Genomic DNA, 27,830 nt, shown 5'->3' on the forward strand with positions numbered 1-27,830 from the left:
GCGCCGCCGGAGCACGATTTCTGTTCTCATCCTGAAGCAAAGTTCTTAACCCAAGGTACTATTTCTGGGTTAGCGGAGTCTGTAACCTGAAGCGTCTGCAACCCGAGGTACCACTGTGGTTTGCAAGGAGCCAAGATACATGGTGTGTTATGAACTCATAAGTCAAGGTCTAAACTAAAACTGGCAAATTAGCTGAGGAGCTGCGCCTGGAAACCATGTGTCCCCCCCCCCCCCATTCCACCAGCTAGATATTTGAAGCAGATGTGCTGAACACAGTAGTCAACCCAATATTTCCAAGTGTTAACCATTTATAAATAAGTACATTTTTTTCATACATACAGTTCATTGTACAGGTTACAATCTGTATACATTAGGGAGGGGCAGGGGAGAATGCATTCTTTTTGAACTTTTTCCACGTCTATCTGACAGCTCACATGTACAGACAATAAAACTCTGCTCAAGCAAGTACAGTGAAGGGAAAGAAACACATTTCTTTCCTTTTATACAGGAGTGGCCAAGAGTCTTAGCTGAGCGCAGGGGTTTGTGCGGCTGCCCTGCTGCAAAAGATCACAACTGTGTTGGTGATTCAATATATCAGTAAGAGAACAGAACATGCAATTGAATATTATTATACTGTACAGAGAAAATCCTTTACATCGGAATTATAGAAAAGCTAAAAGGAAAAAGAACTCAGTGTCTTCCCAGCAAGTGTCTTGAAGGACGGCAAACCTTAAAGGTTTTTTTTTCTTTAATACAAAGGAGTGCTGTGTTACTGTACAGAGGCAGACAAGGCAGGCAAAATGCTGCAATGCTCATAGGGAAGAAAATGCAAAATGAAAGGACACCATCGGAATGGAAAACACATTTGAACTGGTGCAAAACATTCATCCCCTCCAAAAATACCCCAAACCCTGGACCTATACAGATCAGTGCCTTGCACTCTGTGGAAATGTCAGTATCGGTAAATAACAGTGGGTACTCCTAGGAAATGGACTCAGGGTCCGGTGCATGTCCAGGCAGAACAGAGCTGAACTGCCCCACCTTGCTCACGGACCCAGTGTGATGGCAGCCAGAAGAAAAAGCATCCTCTCTCTCTTTCCCTTTCTAAGCAAGCGTAAAAGTGCAAAAACCTCGTTCCGTTTTCCCAGTAGCCTCTCGACTCAGAAGCAGCCCCAGGCCAGCGGTGTCTGCCTTTCTGTGGGAAAAGCAGTTCTGTGGAGAAGATCCCAAGGAATTGTCAAGGATTACAGGGTTTTATTTGCCAGGAGGGGGCCTAGTCTGGTCTAGCAGGTGGATTATAATCAAGAACTGCAAACGCAATAGCCTGCTATGTAATTTCAGCCCTTAATATGTTTTTGTTGTTAGGGGAGAAAAATCATCCAGCAATTGAGTTCAAGTAATTCGGGGGGGGGGGGGAGAGAGCAGTTCAGGTTTTCCACCCCTTTGTGCTTGTGCCCCAAGTTCTTCCTTCGCTTTCCACAGCAACCATACATTTAGTGAAGGCATCTAACATGTCAAAGGAGGTACATTATTTCTCGTCCCCTTCTAAGCCCTTTTTATAAGCTGAATTCCGGTAGATGAAGGCCCTGGGACTCCCAGCGTATTTAAGAAGAGGGAAATGGGAAGAGATGTCGCCTGCCACCCAAGAGTTTGCAAGGAGCCACCTTAAGCAGAGAAGGAGAATAATTTCTAGGCACGCAGTGATGTTCGTTGCTTTATGTAAGGCGTGGAGAAGCTGGCACTTTGGTTTTTACTAGATGACTTTCTGTGTGGATCTTGAACGGTAGCAATTTTGTTAACTGCTGCAAAAGGCCAGGCCAGTGACTTGGGCTTTCAAAATATGTGCAGGCTTCGCCCTCCCCCCTTTCTCCGCAGTCGAATGCTATGTAATAAAAGAAAAACAGCCTTCAGGTTTAGTATCTGAAAGGAAATGTTCTCCTTCTCAAATGTTCTGCATATGTGGACAGCCTCTGCCTCTTTGAAACTGCAACAACAGGCACATTTTCAGCCACTCTCAAATAAACTCTTTACCTCTAAGTACATTTCTTACAGCTAGCAGTAGAGCCATGTTCCAAGCTGATAGCTCTCTTTCCCTGGAGCAAAGCAGACCTTGCAATGTATTCAGACTCCCATCCTATTTTAAAGAGCCAGCTCAGACTTGTTGGGTGGAATTCAGCCAACTTTTACTCAAGAGTAGACCCTCTGAAATGAAAAGACCTAATAGAGTCATGTTCTTTAATTTCAGCGAGCCTATTCTGAGTAGGCCTAGTGTTGAATTTCACCCTGTTTCAAATTTCCAGGTGCCAGGATCAGTTTTCGGTACCCAAGTGGCGATACCCCAGGAGGCGGACTCAAACCAGGGTCAAGTTAATTGCTTGAATGCAATTAAAGTACAGCACACAAATTTCTTTGGTATGTAAATAGCAGCCATGGTGAAGCCTGCAAAACCTTGAGATGGTGGCAGAGGGTGGAGAGAAGTCTCTAAGTGTGCCAAAGTCCAGAAGGTGCTCTTTACATTTCAAAGAAAGACTCCATTGGCAGCTTTATAGAACTTGTTGCTGGGACCATGCTGAGTAAAGTGGAACTCCCCCTCCTGGTCCCTGTGGTTCTGAGGCTGATCAGATATGGCAGCTACTAACATAACAAACAAAAATGTGCTTCTTCACTGCGTTCACGCAATTAAGGACAGCTCTACCTTGGTCCTCAGGGAGAAGCAGCTGGTACTGCTTCGAGAGCCGTAACACATGCACCATAAACCTGCAACTAGATTCTAGCTCTAGAATAAGCCTTCCACTCAGCCTAGAAGCTTTCTGCAGTGTTAGAATGACATGGAGCGGTGGCATACGCGGGCATACATTCAAAGCAGAAATGCCACTGGACTATTTGGTGTGTTTGTGCGGGTAAAGAGAGTTCTAAAACTCCAGCTTAGAGAGGGAGACAGGTGCAGTTATTTTTACATGGCCCTTAAAAAAAAAAAAGCATCTGGGAGCCTTCTCTTGAGTGTTAAGCCATTCTATCACACTTTCCTGAGTAGAAAAAGCCTCACTTGGAAAGGCATTTCAATTGCAGAAAGGACAGCGAAAGAAATTACTTTGTGCTCTATCACATTGTATTTCAGGAGAGGACACAATGAGCAACCGAGGTCTAAGCCAAGAGCAAAAACAGAAGGAACTGCCTCCTGCCAACTTCTAAGACAAAAAACGGCTCCTATTTCAGCTGAGATGTTGTGTTACCTGGTAACTAAAAGCAGTCACAATCAAGCCTCAGGTGCTCCTAAAGAGAATTGCTAGGAGATCAGTTCGATAAGTCACAGCAAATGTTTCTCTTTATATTGAAAAAAGTACTTCGCCTTTTGATGCTTATGTACAACAGCTAATACTTGTGCTATATATTTTGAGTCATTGCTTCTGTTTTAATACACTGAAAGACGAGAGCTGTTCTGTTGTATTTCTAATGAAGACACTGATCACACTTAAATAACCAGCATTTATCATAGTGACAAATGAAACTGTAAAGTGCACCCCCCCATTTACAAAGAGAGCAGGTGACAAACCCATCAGTGCAAAAATCCTGTGAAATCACAACACAGTACCGGGGGGGGGGGGGAGGAGAGAAGAAGAAGAGGGGGAAAACCCTGCCCAATGGAAGTATTAAAACCTCGTTTTGGATGTGCATGCCGTTTCTTTCACTAAACACTAAATGTAAACAGATATGGTACTGGGAACCCCATGGCAGTGAAGAGCAGAGCAAAGCAACCAGATTCAAGAACTATAGCATTATGCCATCAAGAAGATTCGTATGTTGGAACTGCAAAGATGATCGGATCGGCATGACAGCAACATTGTTCCTCCGCCTCCCGCATGGTGGAGACAGCTAAATTTGGTTGCGTTTCTCTACTTGCTTTATCGGGAAAGACAGCAGGTTAATGCCTCAGTGCACTCCAGCCATACCAAACAATTTGGTGCGAGGATCTTTTATCGTAGCTCAAAAGGCAAACAACGGAAACGATTAATTTGACCTTCCACTGTCCGCTGCAGTAAAATGGGTTCTATCTTCTGCATGATACAAGCAGTTCCAAAGTAGTTGCCACAAATCTCTTAAGGAAAGAAAAATCACCGATAAACACATGCAAACATATTCTTGTTCGGTGGTGTGTCTTCCAGTTTTTAAGAGTTTAAAGTAATCTGTCTTTATAAAGCAGAAAAAAATGTCTAAGACAACACTAAAATCATAAGGATGATTCCCTACATACAGCAAGTGCAGGGGGGAGGTTATCAACCCTTTTTTACTTCCCCAGGACAACAAAAGTAATGTGTGGGGAAAGCAAGAAGCAGCTTTATCCATCGCCAAAATAAAGGAAAGCAAATTTGCACCTTCTTTATATCTTGGGTTATGTACGAAAGCTCCCTCTCCCCTCTCTCCTACACACACTCACAAGAGGGCACAACACTGTCCCTTTCAACATGCAAGTTGAAACAGCGGAAAAGCATATTCACGAAAAATATAGCTGCCAATTTCTGGACTTGCTGGGCACCAGTACACCTTGGCAAGCCCCATAGCAGCAGAAGAAATTATGCTAACACCTCCTTTGCTAAGTGTTTTCTATTACTGCAGGTTCTGGAATACAACAGTTAAGAGCTGGGAAAAAGATGTACAAAAAGAGTCCTATGCAAAGATCAAAGTAAAAACCGAAGTAAAACAAACCCTTGAAAACATCCCCTTCGCACTCAAACAAGGACTACTCGTTCTGAGAATGAAAAGATTTCCTGAAACTGTTACATGAATCTCTTTTGTGTCTCTGAATTCCAGGACCTTAAAGCATAAACATATTGTCAGTAACACTTCCAGGTATGGAACCCTCCAACCTCACCTGAAGGTGCAAGCCTTGCTGTTTAATGGAAATGCCTTTTCTAATCACTTTTCTATTTATAGAGAGGGACTCCTGAGGACAGCAAACGGACTTCAGAAAGAAGCCAAGTACTGAAAGTAAATCATAGGAAGCAAAGGGTATGTATATACCTGGTTTATGTTTCAGAAATCATTGTATCGTTTTGCACATCCTGATAAGAGAAATGAGGAACTCCGTTTCAGCTGGGACAAAAGACTAGCCATCCACGGCTGGTGCAATCATAGCATGGAGGAAAATAACCCTGCTTAATTAACAGGAAGCCAGCTTTATCCTTTGTCCAGCCCAAATGAAGAAAGGGCAAGGTGTGATTTTGCATTCCTTTGTGTCCCTGCCATTTCACTGTACCTCTGATGACCTTTTGAGCACCTGCATACATTCACAGATTACCTACAGCGGCATGAATCTGAAAAGCCCTTGCTACTCAGGAATGACCTTTAATTGCCTTCAGAACTCCTCGTCATCATTTTTTGTCAACATCTGATCTTCTCCCACCCAGTTCTGCCTTCTGAATTTGGCCTGGAAAAACAGCTCCAGCTTCTAACACTTAAGAGCATATTCCTCAAACATCAGTATCGTATTGGTCTAAATGACCCAAGTCACAGCGCCCCACAACCAGAGAAGAAGAGTGGAAGAAAGTGCTTCACTCTAAGTGTCAGCCGGAAAAGGAATGCCGAGATGGCTCAATGGGTCTCTAACTCAGGAAGCATTGCTACGAGTGTACTAATACTGACTTCTAGGGGGAGGGCATTAACCGTCACCATGGGAGTGCCTGTACAAATTCTGCTTCTCTTTCTCAGTTCCCCCATCACGCTTTCAAATGATAGGACACCTCACAGTTTATAATGAGCTTTCTTGATTTGGGAACAATACCTGGAGTGTGAATCGGTAAGGTGCTGTTCCATTAGGAGGACAAGCCCACTGATAATGGACAGGAAGTCCGATATACAGACCGAGGTAGCCGCCCACTGATTGGCTGAAGTGGAGAGAACTTTGATTTCTCCCTGAATAATTGTTCAACTGCCTCAGAGGAAATCAAAACAGTATCATTCCGAACATGCCTTTCAAAGCAATGTTACCCGTGGAAGTCCATACCAAGAGATTGGCTGGAAAGGATTTTTTCAAAATTCACAACCATGAACCCTTAATACTAATGCTCAATCCTATCACACTAGATAAAGCAGGATGGGTTTTATGCATAGCTCCTCACCGTATTACAAACAAAATAAAAGCCCCATTCTGTGCAGGTCAACAAGCTCTTTGGACACAACAAAACAATGTGGACAGCACTGTGCTGACTGAAAGAGTGCAATTTCCAAGTCAAAAGGGCTCAGTACTCTGGAGGAAAATTTAGTAAGTGTTTTAAAGCCTATATTCAAACCAATCTGAATTTTGAAATTCGCATTTTGTTTTTTCAAAGAGCTGGTTACCTCTCTCGAGCGATTCCTTCTAGGTCAGCCCCAACACCGTCTACTAACATTGCCTAATTGACAGCTGAAGACATGTACAGTGCTGGCTTTATCTGAGGTCAGCTGTGTGCATCAAAGGGTTTGGAGCATGTCTTGGACTGCCTCATCACCACACAGAAAAAAACCCTAGTTGGTGGCCTGCTAGGTGAATGAAAAATTTTGAAAGGGAGGAAGAAAAACAGCAGTGTAATGTGGGAATTCAGCCGGGAAAAGTGTGCTGAAAACAAGGCTCTTACTCCAAGACACGTCCGTTTCACACATTAGACTCCACAAATGGTCTCTTTGGTTTGATAGGGGATGTCTGTCCTTGCCTGGAGTCTCTGGAGAGTTGCCTATAGAGGTTGTCCTGATACGCCTGTGCAACAGGCAGTGTCCTGGCCACCTTAACATCGGGATACGAAGAGGTTTGGCTAACTCTCTCTAGGAGGTCTCCTCGGGAGCCATTGGACAATATCCCATGTGGGCTGTAATAGTCGTCTTCCAGCAAGTGGCCATTCTGTGCATTGTTGGTTTTGTTATAAAAGGCAATGCTGCTGATTGAGGAAGGCGGGCTGAACGTTTCTGGCTGGGGGAGGTTTCCTGGGGACGTGGGGCTTATGACGGTATCCACTGAAGACACAGCCCAGGTTCGGTTCTGTTGGTGCAGGTGGGGATACTGCTGAGTCCGGGCCGTTTTATCAATGATTCCCATGAAAGGCGTGGTCCTGGAGCGGGCAGGCTCGCTGGGGTAACCGCCCTGCGTTGGAGAGACTGGGGAAAGCTCATCGCATGACCTGTCATAGGCTGGCTTAAGGGGGATCTCCATCTGCTGAATAGAAGCAGAAGGGCGGAAGGGGGGGTTCAGATTGGGAGTGGATGAGATGCTATTGCTGGAAGGGGAAAATCGGAGGCCAACACTCTGAGAATGAAGCAGAGGCCTTGGGGTGGGTGGGTGAGGTTTGATTTCATTGGGGTTTACTGCCATGGGCCTTCGTATCAAGTGAGAGATATCTGGCGAACCAAGCTGGCTAGTGGGAAGGGAGGAACGTTCGAGATCGAGCTTTGTATGACAGACTGGGTAATAGGAAGCGGACTGGCTGCGCCCAATCTGTGGGGTCTGGTTATATCTCATCCCACCGCGATAGGCAGAGGAAGGCCTTTGTGGAAGATCCTCTTTAGCCAGCCCTCCATGCTGACAAATGGCCCCTGCACTCAGACTGGCCTGAACGTGCTGCATGGGCCGCCCGTCCCCCACTATCCCCCCAATGGAGCTCTGGTAGACCAGCCGGTTTTGGCCAGCAGCCATTTCCGCCGACGCCGACTGGTATTTGCTGGTCGCTGAATGGGCCACCTGGCCGTAGGTGCCCGTCGGGATCACCGTACTGCAGTGCACGGCCGAACTCGGCTGGTTGCTTCTGACGATCTGTGCCTTGGCAGGCTGCAACCTGAGCCCTTGCTGGGGGACTGCAACAGGCAGCGGAAGCATCTGGAAGGACCTCTGTGTCATTTTGGAGAGTGGAGACTTTGGCCGGCTGGGAAGTTGACTGATGCTGGGTTCCTGCTGATATCGTACGGGTGAGCCGGACTGAGCCCTGTAGACACTCATGCTATCTGCTGGAGGGCTGGCTCGGTACTGAGGGCCTCTACGAAGGGGAGAAGGAGGTGGGCTTTGATACTCTTTCCCTTGGCTACCTACTGGAGGTGGGCTAAAGCGGTAAGACGAGGCTTGGTGAGCAGGAGATGTGTGTGCTGGGCTAGGCCTATAGTGGGAGTTCTGGTGTGTTGGGGAGAGTGCTGGGGAGGTGGGCTGGTACCCTTGCCTTGTTGGTGACCCCACAGAACTATTTGACCTGAAGTCAAACACCTGATGTGAACTAAGTGGTGAGCTGGAGATGTAGGCAGAGTCTCGGTGGGCAGGAGAAGAAGGTGGGCTCTGGATGATGGGCAGAGTTTGGCTCGGCCGTGACTCCGTCTGCAAGCCAACAGAAATGTTTTCTTCTACATCTTGCTCAAGGTACTCCTCTTCCAAGATGTCCTGCACTGCATACAACTCTTCGTGCTGCGTTTCAGGCTCAGATACCGCAAGAGGCTCTTGCTGTAGTTGCGCCTGCGTCTGTCTGCACTCTTCCTCCACCCTCATCAGCAGCCGCTGGATCTCACGGTTGTTCGGACAGAGCTTGATGGCCTCGTTCAGGTCCTCCAGCGCTGCTGAAAACTGCCTGCTCGACCCAAGAGAGGGGACAAAAAAGAAGAACCAAAGTTACTCTGGATCAGAACGGATTTGGGAAGACTTAAGCAACAAGTTTCTTGCGAAGAAAAGCATTGCTAGCCATGGTGGGGAGGATGTTCCGAGTCCTGTAAGAACCAGATTCTTCAGCCTTTGGCTGTTTCTTCCATTTCCACGGCAGAGGACACAAGCCAGTTTTCCCAAGATTGCTCTCTTGGAAATGAAGGGAACAAGGAAGGCAAATTTATGGTATGCAGGGTAGGTTTAGCTGTGCCCCTCCAACTATTTAAGGTCTGAGCTTAAGCCCTTATGATGCTCCGGGCAAGTGGCAAGCTCTGGCCTTCCTGCAGCCAATGCATTCTGCTCTTGGGAATGAAGGGAACAAGGAAGGGAGAGAGTGCCTGACACAAGCCCACAATGCCTTTGGCTATCTTTGGAGGAACAGAAGGGTGGGGAGTTTGGGGGGAGGTGGGTTGTCATTTACAGGGACACTGGTAGCTTTTCAACAAAACAGTCATCTACTCGAATGTGATTGCGATTGGTAGAGAATATCCTCTACGCCCTTCATGCATTTCGTTTTATTGTTTGGTTTTTTAAAACACAACAATTTCCCCAAGCCCCAAAACTTTGACCTCCCCTGACTGCTGATGCTAGGAGGCAAGGCATGGTATGGCAAGGGAAGGCTTTTTCTTTCTTTTTTTTTAAAGTGGTATAATGGACCCTGAGTGAAGAAATGTGGGAAAGTCCCCGAAAGGAAATTGGTTGCCAATTTATTGCAAGCAGTGGGGAGCCGAATATGAATGCATAAAAGAAGGGAAAGTGTGGCTCAATTCATAGAGGTCTGTTTCTGGAATGGAAGTTTAATTATAGCAGTGAGAGACCCAGACGAGGGTTTATTGCCACTTCAGTGGGTCCTCCTTGAGCTGAGAGGTTGAACTGCAGGGCCTCCAGCTCAGCAGTGATGATCAAATGGGTAGGTACAAAAGAAACTCTGGAACAAAACAAAGCTCCAAACAGTCACAGCAGGTACTACCCTACTCCATGAGCTGAGCAAAGAGGCTAGCAGTGGCTGAAAGGCAAAGCTCTCCAGTCAGTTCAGGATTCTGAAATGTGATCCCACCTGCAGCAGATGAGCTAGGCCCCTTTAAGCACCAACCAGAACACAGATGAGATACAACTGGATCCCAATGCTTTCATCCCACAGCAACAACTAATTTCGAGCACAGAGCAGAGCAGTCACTAGTTAACCCCCAGACATGCCCTCCAGAAGCTCAGCTGCTGCATGCTTCAGTGATGTGAATAAATCTAGCACTGACAGAATGCTCTGAGGACACAATGGTCCAACTTACAGAATTACTATATTTGGAACTGTGGAAGGTGCTCAGCTTAATGGAAGAGGGCGAGTTTCTTAACCTGGTATTTCGGAGGGATAGAATTATAGTCTCCCTTGGGCAATCCCTTGCTGTCGATTCATTTGTGTGGAATGGGGGCGTTTTTGGAATGTGTCACACCCAAACCTCAGGAGAACAGAACCTTTCATTTCTCTCTGGCTCTCCTCTCACCTGCTGCTGCGTTTGGCCCTTGCTCTTGCATAGTAAGCTTCATAAGATTTCGGTTTCAGCTCCAGTGCTTTAGTAGCAAATTCCTCCGCCATTCCAAAATCCTGCCATCACAATAGGTGCGTAGATAAGTCATTGAATATATACACACAGAGAGAATTTGGGAAGAAAAAATAATAATATGACATGGAAATATTTTTATATGTGGACTTGGTATTTTCCAACACTGACGTCATGTCACAGATAGCTGGTATCGAGAGATCCAACCCTGTTTTGTGAAGTTACGAGGTTATCCACTCCCAGGCTGGGCCTATAAGGACTCACTTCGTTCCTTGTGTGTCTCTTCAATCGGTCTGCTGTCACTGTGTCTGCCCTGGAAACCTTGCTGGATATAGGATTCTGTCAATTTGACAGGTCTTCTTTAGTGTATGTACTTATTGTTGATCTTCTCCCTGCACCGCTAATCTAAAAGTGTGGCCTAGACCTTTACATTTGGCACTGTTGGAAACAGAACTTTCCATCAATCTGCTCTTCTCATGACCTTTTTTTTTGGGGGGGGGGGTTTCTCTTGAACTGTGTGCTAAAGGAACATGTCAAGGGGTTCACAGCTGCACAGCTTTGCCCCTTGCCAGTTTTAATGCTGGCTACTTACCCTGCCAACTGTGATTAGACCAAATGTTTCGGTGTAGGGTACCTTAACACGGCTGCTGACTGTGGCTGGAGTGAATGGCTGCAGTGAAGCTATGCAACACAACCGTGCGATGAGGGCATTCAAGTAAGCCTCTTCTTATACAGTAACTCTGAATTTTTTTTGCTAACCAATAAAAAGGAAGAGGCAAACCTTGGAAAGGTTAAGAAAACCCTTCAAAATGGTCTGGATATGCTCAATGGGTATGTTTGGTTTTATACATACATTTTTAGTTTCTTGCTTCTCTCCTCCCTATTAAAGCACTCCCTAAACAATTTCTGCAAAGTGCTAATGTAAGTTAAATCTGTTTCTTAGCTCTGTGGCCACACATAACAGATATGATTAAAACATGTCTATTCTTTAAAATGTTTGCATGCCAAATCCTTGACTTTAAATCCAAATGTGCAAAGCTTTATTATATATGTTGGCTTCTATATTGCTGAGACATTTACTGGATTCCTAGCATAAACAGTATTGTTTCTCTTTCACGCACTTGTAAAAACACTTCCCATGCTATGTTTTTAGACACAGGAACAGATTGCAACTATCGCAAGTTGTTGCCCACCTCCAGGAGGAAGATGGGAGGGTGTGGGGTATGTGTTTCTGATTCTGAGTGACTGCTCTAAGAGAAAGCAAGAGCTTCAGAAGGCTATGCTATGACAGCATTACAAGTCCGACAGCATCCTCCAATCTGCACACATACAGACATTGAGAAAAAATAAATCAAAGAGAGCTATAACAGCTGTTTTTATATAGCGATGAATTTTTAATTGCTTGAAATTAATCTCAAACCATTGGCTTGGCTGTTTCAGAACTGTAAAACGCCAGTGCTCTGTGAAGGACAACCAGGTTACAAAAAGGTGGAGGTTTTCAAGGCCATTCCAGGAGTCTGGGAAAGAGTCTGGTTAGGGAGTGGTTTAGGAACAGGAAAGGGAGCTGGGAAAGGATCACTGCCAGGAAGGGGCTTTGAGAAGGAGGCCACTTACATTCATTTTCCTCCGGCATCTGGAGAGGTTGAGAAGGAGTGACACCTTCAGTTCCCGGAAGGTTTTCAGGTCCTCTCCGAACCCTTCTCGGGGGAACTTCTTCAGAGCATACTGGTAGCGCTGGGCAGCCTCCTTCACTTTCCCTTTCTAGCAGAACGGCAAACAGGTCAAAATGCACCACTCAGTTTTCTATTTCAGCATTGTAGCAGTTCTAAGACAATCACTGAAGACAGCTGAATGTGCCTACACAGTTGCATCAGAGGGATCTAGAAATAAGCATGGCAGCTGTCGTTCCTTGCCAAATGAAATTTGGCTGCATGGAAGTCTTTAAGAGAAAAGCTTTCCTCTGTAGATTGTAAATTAATTTCTAGGTTTCTTGTTCTGATACTGGAGGGAGAAAGCTTAGCACAGCTGAAAAGCTCAGACCCTAGAGAATGGTTAGGTGGGTTTTCTTAAGATGCCACTGGATTGACTGCAAATACTAAATACACTGGGTAAAGGTTAGCTCAAAGAATGATTGGGCACATAGTGGAAGTATGTCCAAAAGTATTGCACACATTGGTACTAGTCTGAAGTGACCTGGTCAATTACTTGTCCATCTCACCATGGACAGGGGACCAATGAGAACACAAGTGACCGACTAACAACATGTACCTGACAGTAATATAAACTGCCCAAAGGTTCCTGCCAAACAGAACCTCTTCCTGTACTACTTTGACATAAGGCTTAGAAAAAAGTGGATGTTTCCCCCCACACACATGGCTGATTTCCCAGCTGAAGGAAATATTGAACTATTAATGGCCTCTATTAAGAGCCTCTTGCCCACAAGACCACTTCCAGTCCTGGAAATGGAGGGGTCAGTGCCCAGGGACCTCCATAATATCGTAAGAGGCACATACTTTTTAATTACCTGTCTTTCCCCCATTGACTCTAGTTTCTGTATCTCAGGCCTGTTGCTTCCAATGCATCTCCTTTTATTCATCTATTTATTTATTCATTTACTTTATGAAACCATTTATATCCCACCCCTTGCTGTTGCAAAAGGAGAAACAGCTTACAATATCTACAAATTACAATTTTATAAAAACAACAATATACACTTATCAATCAAAAACCCATGAGAATCAGTTAATTTTGTAGGTTTGTTTGGTTTATCTGTCAGATGCAGCAAAACCCTGCCAAGATATAATGGTTAACAACCAGCAGAAAATAGCAAGGGAGGAAACCAACTACAGTCGTACCTTGGAAGCCGAAAGCCTTGGCTCCTGATCAAATCAGCTCCTGAACAATCAAAACCTGGAAATGAGTGTTCTGGTTTTCGAACAATTTTCAGAAGCTGAACATCCAGCACGGCTTCCGATTGGCTGAAGGACACTTCTGCAGCCAATCAGAAGCAGCACTTTGGTTTTTGAATGGTTCTGGGAGTCAAACGGACACCCAGAACACATGCTGTTCGAAAACCAAGGTACCACTATACAACTTTCATGGAGCAAGGCATTCCATAAGCTTAGTGCATCTTTTTGTGTCTTCTGCTCATATCATAATATCTACATTGGACGGCAACATCCCATTGGCACCAGCAGAGGCTTTCCTCCCAAGGCAAGTAGCAACGTGGTGCAGAATTTTAATTTTTAGTGCAAGGTATAAACTGTAGCCAAGCAGTAGCTCAAGATTCTGAATTAAGAGAACCACCTTGATTCTAAGAAAGCTATTCTAGATATTGGAGAACATAAAAGTGTTTTGTGGTTGTTGTTGTTGTTGCTACTGCTGCTGTTTTGCTTCACAAAGCCCAGCAATTTAGTCAAGCAGTGATGCTACGGACAACCCTGTCAGACACAGGGCTCAATGGGGTCTCAAGTTCTACGAACATGCTGACTGTATGCATTTAATCCCAATGGCCATGGGCAGTGCCAAGAGCAACAAGATCAAAACATCAAAAATAAAGAGATGTTCTACAGTGGCAACCATTAACTTACATGTACTGCAGTGTTTTGGAGTAATGGGCACCTGCTGCCAGGTTCTGAGGCTAGGGGATTTTTATTCATTCAGCAATTCAAGCTACTGTCAGGACTGCTTGTGCTAAAAATTACAAATTAACTGATGCACATGAATTGTGCAAATTAAGCACATTTATATATACTTGCTCATTTGAATTCAAATTATTCAAGTTAGGTTCTTTTAGCCACTGAGAGAGTGCAGAGTAAAGAAACATCATAGACTTGACACCCACTCAGTCACCCTGTGGCATAGTCAGAAGAGCAAGGGGGGAAATGTGTTTTTTTTTTTGAAAAAAATGTGAAAGCTCAGGAACTGTTTTGATGCAATTGCAGCAGCAAAGAAATAAACATTGATAGGTCGTTTAACTGATACTTGGTGAAAAGCTCAGTTTTCCATCTCTCACCTTGTAAAACATGTCTCCTTCCTCCATCAACTTGCTCAACAGGATGACCATGATGTCTGGCTTGGAGGTGGCCATCGCCCAGGTTGCTGGACCTGTAGTGTACAGGATGCATGATGGGTAAAAAACTCATACAATGCAAAAGGTGGTAAGGGAGGAAAGCTAAGGTGGATAAACATCCTGGGGGGGGGGGAGAAATTTCTGCTGGAGAGAACAACTTGGTGCAGCCATCCCAAGGAGCGTGGGGTTCTCACAAGAATGCTTCAAACTAAAAACGCCTTTCCCTTGCAATCTTTTCTTTCAGTTGATTTGAAATGATTCGCAAATGTTGGAGAAGAAGGCATCAATATCCACCAATTAGCACTGGTGGGAAGTAAAGACAGTTACGTTCTGGAAAATGTGATTAGTGGAGAAATCAAAGGGTTTAACAAACAATATAGATCAATTCATGTAAACTTTAAATATGGTATGCTACAGCAACCTGGATGCATCTGGGGCTGAAAGTTTATTTGTGGTATATTTGTGAACAGAGTTTTAAAAATATTTGGTGTTTCAGAACAAGGCTCACTTCAAACAGGGCTTATACCTGCGAAGTACTTTGGATACACTCCCCTTCTATTGCAGTCCAAGAGCCCAATTCTACAGCTGTTTTATGTAGGCCTTTACAAATCCACCAAGCCTTCATGGTCTAACTTGGCAGGCTAATTGTCAAATAGGGGAGTTCTCAAACAGCCAGAAAGGCATGGGGAAGCATTTCAGAAGGCTTTGAGTAAAAAAATAAATTGGCAGCATTTTAAAAGTGAATTAGGTCTTGAGGTCAAGTTATTCTCTGCAACAGTAAGGAGGAAAAAATAATTGTTTGAAGGTGAGAAAAAATGAAAAGAGAGGGAGAGAATGCAGGCAGGCAAAACCATAGAAGAGAAAGCACAGCTGTCAGACCACCAAGCTGGATGATGACAGCAGTGATGTATACCTCGTGGTCGACTCGGTAGCGTCTGACAGCCTTTGAAGAAAAGGAGAAAACAAAAAAGTTGTAGAAGAGGGAGAAAAAATGGATGACGGTGAATTTAAAAAAAAGGAAAAAGCAGCAGTGAGAGGCAGGCAGCATAGCAGCCAAGGCACCAGCAAATTCCCTTGTGACGCGAGGGGTTGTAGGGGAGTAGAGCAGTGCAGGCAATACCCAAACCTGGAAGCATCTACAGAGCAAGGAAAGCAACAGCTGACAGCAGCATATCAGCACAGCAGCACAGCAGAACCGTCGAAGTGGTGGTCATTCTCAGAGGAATAACCTCATTAAGAGTTACTCCCCCAGTTTGCCAAGAGCTAGGCAGGAGGAAAATCCAATGTTCGATTAACACAACACAGCAGCCAAAGCGCACAGGAATGTTGGCATTCTGCTGGTGAAACAGAAGCAGCATTCTTTCAAAACCGGACATGCCTTTTTCATAGGAGTGCTGCAAGTTTGCACAACCTGGGAGGAAATAGGGCTCTTGAGAGATTCACAAGGTGGGTTTTCTTTTCTTTGACCGTTCCCTACCTATCTTGGCTCCTTTCTTCAGTAGTGTGACAACAACAGAAGTATTGCGGCAACCCACTGCCCTGTCGAGGGGGCGCATCCCACTGTAATCCACATGCTCAATCATGGCACCGTGATCCACCAGGAACTGAACCTACAAATAAGCAATCAAGTGAAATCAGCATCACCCTGGAAGTCATAGGCATTATGATCATGCAATTAAGTGCAGGTTTTTGACCTCAAAAGAACTGAGAGTGGGATGCTGAGCTAAAATGGCAACTATTTTTATTCCTTCACCTCATTTGACTCCTGAAGGCACTTAGGAGTTGGAATGAATCAAAAAGCCATCAGATCCAATCCCCGGCTCAAAGGTAAAACTACCCATATATGCCAACCACACACTCCAGGCCATACTGGAGAGAGCATATATGCCACACAGCAAATAGCTGCAGACTTCATTGTGTTGAAGTGCGATGTCTACTTTTGCCTGACACTATACCGTTGGGCTAAGGCCTGTTCTTTCTTTTTCTTTCAGCTCAGTACATTAGAAGCAAAACTCCCTTGGTGTGCTTTCCAAAAAAGTTGACCACTACTGTAGGATAAGAATTTGAAGGTGGTTTGGGGCCACATTCCTCAATTAGCTCTGGAAATCAACCACAGTATCCTCCTGGAGCAGCTGTACAAGTTATGGGTGAGTGGTACCGCTTTGGTACCTACTCACAAGTTATGGGTGAGTGGTACCTACTTGGCTGGACATTTCCAGAGGGTGATGCTTGGGTAGTGTTTTGCAGCCCCATGCAGCCTCCAATGTGGAGTTCCTCAGGGTTGAGTTTTATCTCCTATACTGTTTTACATCTATATGAAACCACTGAGAGGAGTTATCTGGAGGTTTGGAGTACGCTGTCAGCAATATGCCAACGACACACAGCTCTGCTTCCTCTTTACATCTGCAGGTGAGACCGTAGATGTGCTGGATCTTTGTCTTGCCTCGGTAATGGACTGGATGAGAGCCAACAAACTGTAGCTCCATCCAGATAAGACTGAGGCAATCTTAGTGGGCAGTTCCCTAGATGATGATGGTGATGGTGATGATGATGATTATGATGATGAGGATAATAATAATAATAATAATAATAATAATAATAATAATAATAAATAATTTATTATTTATACCCTCATCTGGCTGGGTTTCCCAAGCCACTCTGGGCAACTTCCAACAAAACACTAAAATACAATAACCTATTAAACATTAAAAGCTTCCCTAAACAGGGCTGCCTTCAGATGTCTTCTAAAAGTTTGGTAATTATTTTTCTCTTTCACATCTGGTGGGAGGGCGTTCCACGGGGCGGGTGCCACTACCGAGAAGGCCCTCTGCCTGGTTCCCTGTAGATCAGATGGATGGGAGTTTGCCTGCTCTTGATGGGGTTACAATTCCTCCAAAAGAGTGGGTATGCAGCTTGGGGGTACTTCTGGAACCTCTGCTGTCACTTGAGGGCCAGGTGGCCTCAGTGGTGCAGAGTGCCTTCCATCTGCTTCGGCCCAGCTGCGCGCCTGTCTGGACAGGGCCAGACTAACTACTGTTGCCTATGCTCTGGTAACCTCAAGGTTAGATTATTCCAACACGTTATACGTAGGGCTGCCTCTGAAGACGGTTCGGAAACTTCAGCTGGCGCAGAATTTAGCGGCCAGGTTGCTCAGTTTGAGCATATTACACTGATCCTGGCCCAATTACATTGGCTGCCAATTAGTTTCAAAGTGCTGGTTTTGACCTTGTTGTTGTTTGGTCATTTAGTAGTGTCTGACTCTTTGTGACCCCATGGACCAGAGCACGCCAGGCACTCCTGTCTTCCACTGCCTCCCGCAGTTTGGTCAAACTGCCTTGTTGTGGCAAAGGGGCTTGAATAACTCAGAGAGGCTATGAGCTATGCTGTGCAGGGCCACTCAAGACGGACAGGTCATAGTGGAGAGTTTTGACTAAACGTGATCCACCTGGAGCAGGAACTGGCAAGCCACTCCAGTATCCCTGCCAAGAAAACTCCATGGTTTTGACCTATAAAGCCCTAAACAGCTCAAGACCGCAATACTGCAAGGATGACGCTTCTCTATATGAACCTACTCAGACCCTCATCACCTGAGGCCCTTCTTCATGTGCGTGCCCCTTTCGTAAGGGTGGCAACATGAGAACGGGCCTTTTCTACAGTGGCTCTCCATTTGTGACATGCCCTCTTCAAGGAGGTTCAGCTGGTGTCTTCATTATACACTTTTAGGCACCAAGCGAAAATGTCCTCTTCATCCAAGCCTTTGGCTGATTAACATCTGATGCCCTTTTAAATGTGTTGTGGAGGAGGGAATCATTGGTTTGTTTTGGTTCTCATTTTTATGATGTATTCTGTGTTTCTTATTTTGTATTTTTATGTTGTGAACTGCCCTGAGATCTACAGGTGAAGGGCGGTATACAAATTTAATTAATGAAACTAAGTTTGCCAAGGTTTTTCCAAAGCTTGACATTATCCTGAACCTCCTCTCTTGGATTTGAATTCTCCCCCCCCCCCAAAAAAAAGCACTTACCACTTCTGCATCACCATAAAAAGCAGCTAGATCCAACGGAGTGCGCCCATTTTTGTCGGCATGGTCTGTAGCAGCTCCGCTCTCCACCAAAGCTCGTACTACTGAAAGGTGTCCCTTTAGGCAAGCCCAGCTGAGGGCAGTAAGTCCTTCTTTGTCCATTAGGGAAATGGAGGATCCTGGGGGAAAACAAAACACAGAGCAAGACTACTTAAGGTTATTTCCAAATACGCTAAACCCACCTGCAACTCACAGTGCCCCTCTTTAAGAGTTTCATTCCTGGAAGTTGTTTTTTTTCTTCCATGGAAGTGTGTGCCTTATTTAAGAGACTCTTATGTCCTCTGCAATATTCCATATACTGGCTGGGCAGGTATCTTTGGAGAAAAATTGCCAGTTTGCTGACATTTGAAGTGCTTACTTGTCAGACCATAAAGGTAATACCATTTGGAAAAGAATGACGTGATAGATCTGATTCCTAGAGAGAAGAAACAAAGGATAGAGGAACACACGGCTGGTGCAATCTCTATAGGTTGTGGCCAGCCAGAATAGCAGCATGATTTTGGTTATTTACGCTGAAAGTTATTCTGCTGAGCTGAGATTTTCTGAACCTGTAGCTGGGGGTGGGGGTGGGATTGGCATCTGAACTGGGAAATCATGAGATGGGACATTTTGTTCACAAAGTTTCGACCCTGTAAAAAGTCAATCAACTAAGTAAGGCTATTCCACTGTAAATGAAACATTCGTATACAGCATCCTAATTCGGATTTGAGTCTAGCTTGCATGATTTCATCCAACGGTATGAAATTTGTGGAAAGCGAACGTCAAGGTCTGTCTTCGCAGTAATTTTGGAGTCTGCTTACACATACTTGGGTTTAATCTCAACACGACTCCAAACTAACCTTGTGCTAGTAAGAACTCTACAGTGCCCAAATGCCCTTCCGAAGCTGCCATCATCAAAGGAGTCCGGCCTTGTTTATCTGCCATGTTAACATCTGCACCATGGGTGAGCAAGAGATCAACAATCTGAAAGCATACAAAGCAAGGATGCATTGAGTACAAATTGTGCAGAGTTTGAGAGCCATGAAAAAAATGCATAAGCCCCTACGCTCTGTACTCACGACAAGTTTCAGTTTGCAATTAAAATGTCACTATGCTACACCTACTTAAGTCTAGTACTTTCAAAATCTTCCACCTCCAAACATTCCTCATATAGCCATTGGATTTACATTTAAGAAATACTTTTATTTAAAATGGATGTGAAGTTTTCAGAATGTTCTGCACATCCTTCCTCTAGATAAGGGGTGAAGAATCCTTTTCAACCCAACATATTCACACTCACAACCGCACCTGCTTCACACCCTATTCACAGAAATGCCTCTCTTCACACATTCGCTCCTCATTCACACACACAGTGACTATACATTATGTTATTTTTACTGCTGGGGGAGGCCAGTTGGGATTTTCAAACAGCAACATTCAAATGTTTTGGGCTTCCTTGGAAAATAGGTTCTGTGGCTCTGCCCAGCTTTGGCTCACCCTCAGCACACCTTGAAAGGACACCTGTGCAGCCTGAATGCTCTTCCTCGGGGTGGGGCACCTCCAAAGTGATCCATGTTTTCATCACCTACTTACTGGAGCAAGTTGTCTCTCTAGAGCCCCTCCCTGTAAAAGGTCCCCCGCCATTTCCCTCCAGAGAGACAGCATACAACAGTAGACGTACAGGCTTGTTTAAATCTGCTCACCCCAAATTATTGGAGGTTGCACAGGGAAAGCTCAGAGAAAAAGAGAGTAAGAGAGAGAGAGATGCAGAGAGAGATTGCCAAGGCGCTCAAGCAAGGCATCATGTGTACAACTGCACCATGGATGAGAATGGAGAAAGAGGGGAAACCGCAGAGAGAGAGTGGAGAAATAGAGAAAGACATAGCAGCATATTCCATAGCATCATATTCCATGTTGATTCTCAATGGAGGCTGCTAAGTGAGTTTCTGGAAGCAGAACAGAGTTGGTGAGAGGGTGGGAGAACACATTAAGAGTTCACAGGGGCTGCACCCAGCCCATGGGATGGAGGTTCCCCACCAATGGTATAAGCTAATGTATGGTATAGGCTACTAAGGTACACTCTCGGGTAGATTCTGGGTGATTTGAGCTCCCACCTGCTGCCTCCATGTCATTTACCATGAGCAGTGGCGTAGTGTGGGTTGTCAGCACCCGGGGCAAGGCAAGTAATTTGCGCCCCCTAACCCGTGGATTTGCGCCCCCTAACTCTAACCCCCAGGTGTTGCGCCCGGTGCGGCCGGCCCCCCCTGCACCCCCCACGCTACGCCACTGACCATGAGCTATCTGGTCCCTCTCATAATGTATGTTTTCTTTATCTATATCTGTGCATGCTGGGCTGTCTTGGAATAACTCTGCTGCAAAAACACTGGCAACCCCATATTTCTAAATTAATGCTGTGACCGTCTGAGTTACCAACTGTCATACCAACCAGAAAACACAATGCCAACCAGGGAACACACTTATTTATCAAATATTAGGTGGGAACAGACTGGAATCATGGACTGCTAAAAGGCATGTAGGGACATTATTGAGGTGTGTGGGAGAAGCCAAAAGGGCTACACGGAAGATAAAGAGTGAATTGCCTATGTTGGAATAGGCTAATGGGGCTTTCTACATGTAGAAAAAATTGCTTAAATTTGAATTGGAACATTTGACACCTTTGGGGTAAAACATGTTCCTTCCAGCCCAATAAATCTCCACCAGCATTTGTGAACCATAAGGTTTCATCTAATGAGAGTTAGGCACTGTTTACATGTGAATCACACACATTTAAAGGAGGGAGGAAGAGCATTTGGTATGAAATGCTCTCTTTGGCAGTACGTCAAAGCAATCTCCTTTCCTTCTGCATTCCTATGAATGCTGCAGTTATTGGTTCCCTTGCTCCCTGTTTTGCATCTTGCATTCCTGAAGAACTCACATACATCTAAAAGCCTCCATAATTAAAATACAGAAAACTTCAGACAGGCACCTATCTATTTTTTAAGATGCTGTGACAACACCAAGGTATTGAAAATAGATTAGCGATCCTCCCAGGACTTCACCATAGGGAGACACATGTTGAAACCTCTCTCACGTTGTTGAGGATATCCCACCAAAAGGCCCATGTGATGTACCGTATTTTTTGCTCTATAAGACTCGCTTTTCCCCTCCTAAAAAGTAAGGGGAAATGTGTGTGCGTCTTATGGAGCGAATGCAGGCTGCGCAGCTATCCCAGAAGCCAGAACAGCAAGAGGGATTGCAGCTTTCACTGCGCAGCGATCCCTCTTGCTGTTCTGGCTTCTGAGATTCAGAATATTTTTTTTCTTGTTTTCCTCCTCCAAAAACTAGATGCGTCTTGTGGTCTGGTGCGTCTTATAGAGCGAAAAATACAGTAAATGATACAGGAAGCAGCTCCAAAAATCCAAGCTGTATACATACTTGTTACCTTATTAGGAGAAGGACCGGCAGCTTTTTCCTCCCTCCCACTCCCCTTACCTGCCAATGGCCTTGTCTAACAGCACTGAATAAGGGAACGACTCCCCGTCGGTTGGGCTGGGCTACAGCTGCTCCCTGCTCCAGAAGCAGGCGGCAAACATCCAGCTTGCCTCGTCCGGCTGCAGCAGTCAGGGCTGGAAGAGAGAAAAGACCAATCAGAATAAAAGAAAGTCTGCCGCTGCTGCTGCTGCTGCTGCTGCTGCAGCATGACTTCCAGCCATGGTATGCACCTAAGTGCTGTGCGATGGCTAAAGTGGAAATAATCCCTGCCTACAGGCTTCCTTCTTTTTTTAAAAAAAGAACATGATAAAAGGATTGTGGTCCAAAAATAAAAAAGGCTTTAGGTTACAATTTCCAAGATTCGCCCAAGACATAAAGGGTAGCATAGACCTGGAAAGATTTTAGCCCTCTTCGGGCATTATCCAGTGGCCAAGGGAACGAACACACTAATTCCACCTCCTGCTACCATTCCATGTTGGAGGGTAATATCCAGAAGCAGGGAGGCTCCTCTTCCCCATGCATTTCCCCAGTTTCTAAAATGTGTGGGTAGCCTCTATGAGCACAGAAAACTCCCCAATTCAGAAGATCATCCTTCAACTGGGGACAGGATGGAGTTAGCGTGCTCACTCCCACGGCTTCCCTTCACATGCTTAACTGACTAGAAAACACATTAAATGGGGTTGTTGTTCTTTAATCTGCATCATTCATCTGCTGGGGGCACTGTTATGCAGTGGTTTCGCTCCTTCCTCCTGGGCCGTGTTCAGAAAGTGGTGGTGGGGGATGAGTGTTCAGACCCCTGGGCCCTCACTTGTGGGGTGCCTCAGGGTTCCGTCCTCTCCCCCATGCTTTTTAACATCTATATGAAGCCGCTGGGAGAGATCATCAGGGGGTTTGGACTGGGTGTCCATCAATATGCAGATGATACCCAGCTCTACCTCTCTTTCAAATCAGAACCAGTGAAGGCGGTGAAGGTCCTGTGTGAGTGCCTGGAGGCGGTTGGAGGATGGATGGCGGCTAATGGATTGAAGTTGAATCCTGACAAGACAGAAGTACTGTTTTGGGGGGACAGGGGGCGGGCTGGTGTGGAGGACTCCCTGGTCCTGAATAGGGTAACTGTGCCCCTGAAGGACCAGGTGCGCAGCCTGGGAGTCATTTTGGACTCACAGCTGTCCATGGAGGCGCAGGTCAATTCTGTATCCAGGGCAGCTGTCTACCAACTCCATCTGGTATGCAGGCTGAGACCCTATCTGCCCGCAGACTGTCTCGCCAGAGTGGTGCATGCTCTGGTTATCTCCCGCTTGGACTACTGCAATGCGTTCTACGTGGGGCTACCTTTGAAGGTGACTCGGAAACTACAACTACTCCAGAATGCGGCAGCTAGACTGGTGACTGGGGGCGGCCGCCGAGACCACATAACACCGGTCTTGAAAGACCTACATTGGCTCCCAGTACGTTTCCGAGCACAATTCAAAGTGCTGGTGTTGACCTTTAAAACCCTAAACGGCCTCGGCCCAGTATACCTGAAGGAACGTCTCCACCCCCATCGTTCTGCCCGGACATCGAGGTCCAGCTCTGAGGGCCTTCTGGCGGTTCCCTCATTGCGAGAAGCAAAGCTACAGGGAACCAGGCAGAGGGCCTTCTCGGTAGTGGCGCCCTCCCTGTGGAACGCCCTCCCATCAGATGTCAAAGCGATAAATAACTACCTGACATTTAGAAGACATCTTAAGGCAGCCCTGTTCAGGGAAGTTTTTAATCTGTGATATTTTACTGTATTTTTGGTTTCTATGGAAGCCGCCCAGAGTGGCTGGGGAAACCCAGCCAGGTGGGCGGGGTACAAATAATAAATTATTATTATTATTATTATTATTATTATTATTATTATTATTATTATTATTATTGTAATTGCTATATGTTAAGTAACAAGAGACGAGGAAAGACTGAAGTTCAATTCTCCACATCCAGGTTATCAGAGAGAATACTTTGTTTGGGGTAGCAACCCCTACCCTGTACATAGATCTACACACATGTTTACTGCTATTATTATTATTACAAAGTAAATTTCCCATCAGGCTGCATCTTCAGTAGCCAGGTGTGCAGGACCGCTGGCAGTACAGAGCACGGTAAATCTCCAGGGCACACAGGGCCAGCCCAAGACATTTTGACACCTGAGGCAAACCACAAAATGGCACCCACCCCTTACCCCAACCGGCCAGGGAAGAATGGATGGATGAAGGGGACGGGAGATGGATATCTACATCAGGAACATGGGTGGGAGGAGACCACCATTACCTCCTATTCTCTAAAGGCCACTGCAGAGGCAGCACTGGGGGGTAGGGGCTGCAAGGGAGGCGGAAGACCCAGCCTCCAATGAGTGGGCAACAGCTGCTGTCGCCATCGAGGCAGCAGCAGAGGGTGATACATTCCTTGCAGGCTGCATCCATTGTCCCCGGGGATCCTGCCTCACCTTGCCTCATGGGTGGGCCAGCCCTGGTTCCAAAGGATTAGAGAGGGAAATTCTGTCTGCATGGGGGTGGGTGAATACATTTTAAATTTTTGAACTGCTACATTTCTCATGGTATTACATATTAAGTAATAATCCCAAATCAACCTATTATGTTCCCCATATTCAAATTTATGTACAATTGGCAGACTTTTCTGTCTAGTGTGTTTAACCATATAGAACAGTACAATTACATGGGTCATCTGTTCATATGTGCACCACGTGAATGGCATTAACATTTTCTCACGTGAATTAGGACTGAACTAAATTAGGCATGCTGGATGTGTTTCTAAAATTATTGGGCTGAGCACGAAGAACTTCAATTTCAACTGAAACTGAACCAAAGCACTGAATGATTTGACTCCCTGGTCCCCAAAATGCAATTTGGACAGATGCTTTTAAGAAGACAAAACAAAACCCTGCATTTTCATCTGCAATACTTTTGAGAGTGCACCAGGGAAAAGCCTTTAATGCAACCATCAAACAGACACGATTCCATCTAAATGCAAACTTGGGTCCTTTCTTAGGTCAAGGCAAAGCCCACAGACAGCAAAAGCCTTTTCTGTACAACCAAGCGATCATTCATTCTCAAGACTTCAAGAGTTTTGTGTAACATGGAAGTGCCTTGTGCCTGGCATAATGTACTGTCTGGGTTAGAGGAGACACTTTCACCCTGAAAAACAGACGAAAGCACTTTTTGAAGTTGCTCTTTCCCAGACTGACACAATAAACTGCCGGCAAAGCAATTTCTTTCCCAACCACTATCTCGCCCTCCCATTCTCCAGCAGACCAAGTCCATTGTCTTGTGCTGCTTAAATTTGCCTCTTTGAATATTCTGGCCTGGCTTCTCTCTCTGCTATTTGAAGCATTCACACCAATCCTCTCTCCATGCAAATGAACATTTTCTGTAAAATAACCCTGATCCAGATCTCTCAGAAGTTCATTGAGATAGGTGAATCTGCTAGCTGTGCAAAATGAACCTATTTTAAATTAGTAATTAGAAGCCATGAAGCAACTGTCTTCTATAATGCCACATTTCTCTGCCAAAAATAAGGAGGCACCTGCTGTAGTGGATTATCAGGATGTTCTTTTGAGTATCCAGCCCAGCACTGTTCAGAGATAAGTAAGAGCACACACTGATCTGGTTCACACATAACGCTCAACCGAACTATGGCTCAGGGCAAATGGCCACTGTGCTCGTTCCTCAGTCCTGCTGTTGCTACACGACCCAGAACTAAACCATGGTTTGGCTTAGCTCTAAATCTGAACCATGACCTGTAACCAAGGTCTGATCCTGATTTACACACACACACACACACACACACACACCGGTAATGTGGGAGCAGCAGGACTGGGGAGTAGGGCACCATCTGTGATATTTACTTCAGAAACTCACGTAATAAATGCTAATTCAAGGGCTGACTTTTGTTATCATGTTAGCATCCCTGGGTTAGGATGCAACTTAGCAGCACAGTTTGAAGACAACATGATAATGAAAATAAGCAAGGCAGCCAATTGACCACAAGCATGCAAAATGTACAACAGAGTATAACTTCTGCAGGAGTAGGAGTTATAGTGGTTCATCTTATTTTTTATTTCAATTTATATGCCTTTAATTACAATAGTCTCTAAGTGGTGCTCAAGGAATACAATACAATGAAATAAAAATCAGATAAGACCATACAATGAGAATTCCGTTAAAATGGGATGGACAGTTCTGAATGGGGTCACACTCCCTCTGAAAGGCAGGTTCGCAGCTTGGGGGTACTCATTGATCTGTGTTTTTCATTAGAGGCCCATGTCAACTCATTGACTTGTATGAGCTTTGGCTGAAATGCCAGTTGCGACCATTCTTGGCCTGAGAAGGTCTGGCCACAGAGGTCCATGCACTGGTAACCTTAAGGGGCTCAATTACTGTAATACGCTTTACGTGGGGCTGCCCCTTGCATCTGGTCCTGAAGCGGCAACTAGGGCAGAACGCAGTGGCAGCTCCACTTCAGAGGAGCAGGTCACTTGCAACATGTTACTCCTCTGCTAAGAGAGCCGCGCTGGCTGCCAATTCACTACCAAGACAGGTTCAAGGTTCCTGTGTTACCGTATTTTTCGCTCTACAGGACGCACCCGACCATAGGACGCACCTTGTTTTAGAGGGGGAGAACAAGAAAAAAAATTGATGTTTTTACTGCTCTTACTGGGATGTCATGTTCTTATGCATATTGCCTTGCTGTAATTTTATTCATGTGCGGCCTATAAATATTGAAATAAATAAAATAATTATAAGCTTTTCCTCCTTAAGCTCAGAAGGAACAACCGATACTCAACACCCTGAAAATTAAGGGACAGAGGTTTATGTTGGCACTGTTGTGAATTTCCCAGAGGATAACCAATCTCTTTCAGCACATCACACATGTATTCAACGGATGCAAGGGGAGCCACAAACAGTCTACAGAATTTACCTGTCTCTCCCCAGAGACTGTCAAAGCTGTTGATCTGTGCTCGTTCTACCTCCTCCTCATCTTTTTCTGGAAGATCAAGCAGGTAGGAGACAATCTAAAAACAAAGAAATCTGTCAGTTTCTGAACTCTCTGCATGTCTAAAAATAAGCTGCTGATAATCTGAAGCTGTAACTGCTTTGAACAAAACAAATGGAAACAGAGTGAACAAATTCCCTATCAGGCACTTTCCCAGGCACAAAGGAAATATACTCCCCAGCCCCATTAAAATAATTATCTGCCTTTACAACAAAAACACACACCGTCACCCCCACCATAATCTATTTATTTATTTGGAAACACCTTTAGAAGATAGCACACAGTATCAGGACATAAATCTTAAACAATATCCAACTAAACAAACAAGTCACAATGGGGTTTTTTTTGTTTGTTTTTTTAAAATACACTTAATAACCTTAAAAAACCCCGCAAGGGAAGATTCATGAGGAACCTGATGTACTAAAGGGGTCCACTATACACCCAAAATTCTAGCCTACATTCAACGATTGTTAGTACCGTATTTATCCGAACCAAACACTCCCCTTTTTTGGTGAAATTGTGTTGCGAAAATTAAGGTGCGCATTAGATTCGACGGCACATTTACATTCACCAGCAAATACTTTTTTTTGTTTCAAGGTTTTGAAAATTGAGGTGCGCATTAGATTCGATGGCGCGTTAGACTCGAGTAACTACAGTATACTAACTGTGCCATCAGTTATCCATGTGTGAACATCCAGACTAATTACTGGATATTATATTAAGAGTGTATAATGTTTCCGGCTGACTTTGAAACTTCTTAGACCTGAGCTAGTTCTGTACAGGACAACTATGTTTTCCTTTGACCTTTGAAGCCCTAGAAGGTTGGCTGTGAGGGGAAAGTGGCCTTTGGGCTGAAAGAAGTTCCCCACCCTCTACCCCAGCTAATGAGACAACACAGTCCTTACGGACTGCCTGTTCCCACTTAAGCCTGCCTGATAACATTTCCCCAGGTGCCTCAGAGGTTGGATGTGTGGT

The 27,830-nt window shown here is 45.1% G+C and overlaps 1 protein-coding gene across 1 annotated transcript in view; it reads right to left on the reverse strand.

Annotated features, from left to right (window-relative positions):
- Positions 1-290: 290 nt before the first annotated feature.
- Positions 291-27,830, reverse strand: part of TANC2 (tetratricopeptide repeat, ankyrin repeat and coiled-coil containing 2) — a 202,121-nt gene continuing 174,581 nt past the window's right edge. Inside the window, exons 20-28 of the mRNA XM_081166008.1 lie at positions 26,781-26,874; positions 21,825-21,958; positions 19,193-19,316; positions 18,297-18,472; positions 15,750-15,882; positions 14,216-14,307; positions 11,815-11,961; positions 10,144-10,244; positions 291-8,573 (exon numbers count right to left, since the gene is read on the reverse strand). Of these exons, the coding sequence (XP_081022134.1) occupies positions 6,629-8,573; positions 10,144-10,244; positions 11,815-11,961; positions 14,216-14,307; positions 15,750-15,882; positions 18,297-18,472; positions 19,193-19,316; positions 21,825-21,958; positions 26,781-26,874 (2,946 nt within the window). The 3' untranslated portion in view covers positions 291-6,628. The remainder of the gene's footprint in view (positions 8,574-10,143; positions 10,245-11,814; positions 11,962-14,215; positions 14,308-15,749; positions 15,883-18,296; positions 18,473-19,192; positions 19,317-21,824; positions 21,959-26,780; positions 26,875-27,830) is intronic.

The sequence above is a fragment of the Podarcis bocagei genome (assembly GCF_964188305.1).
Source record: "Podarcis bocagei genome assembly, chromosome: 13".
Classification (NCBI taxonomy): domain Eukaryota; kingdom Metazoa; phylum Chordata; class Lepidosauria; order Squamata; family Lacertidae; genus Podarcis; species Podarcis bocagei.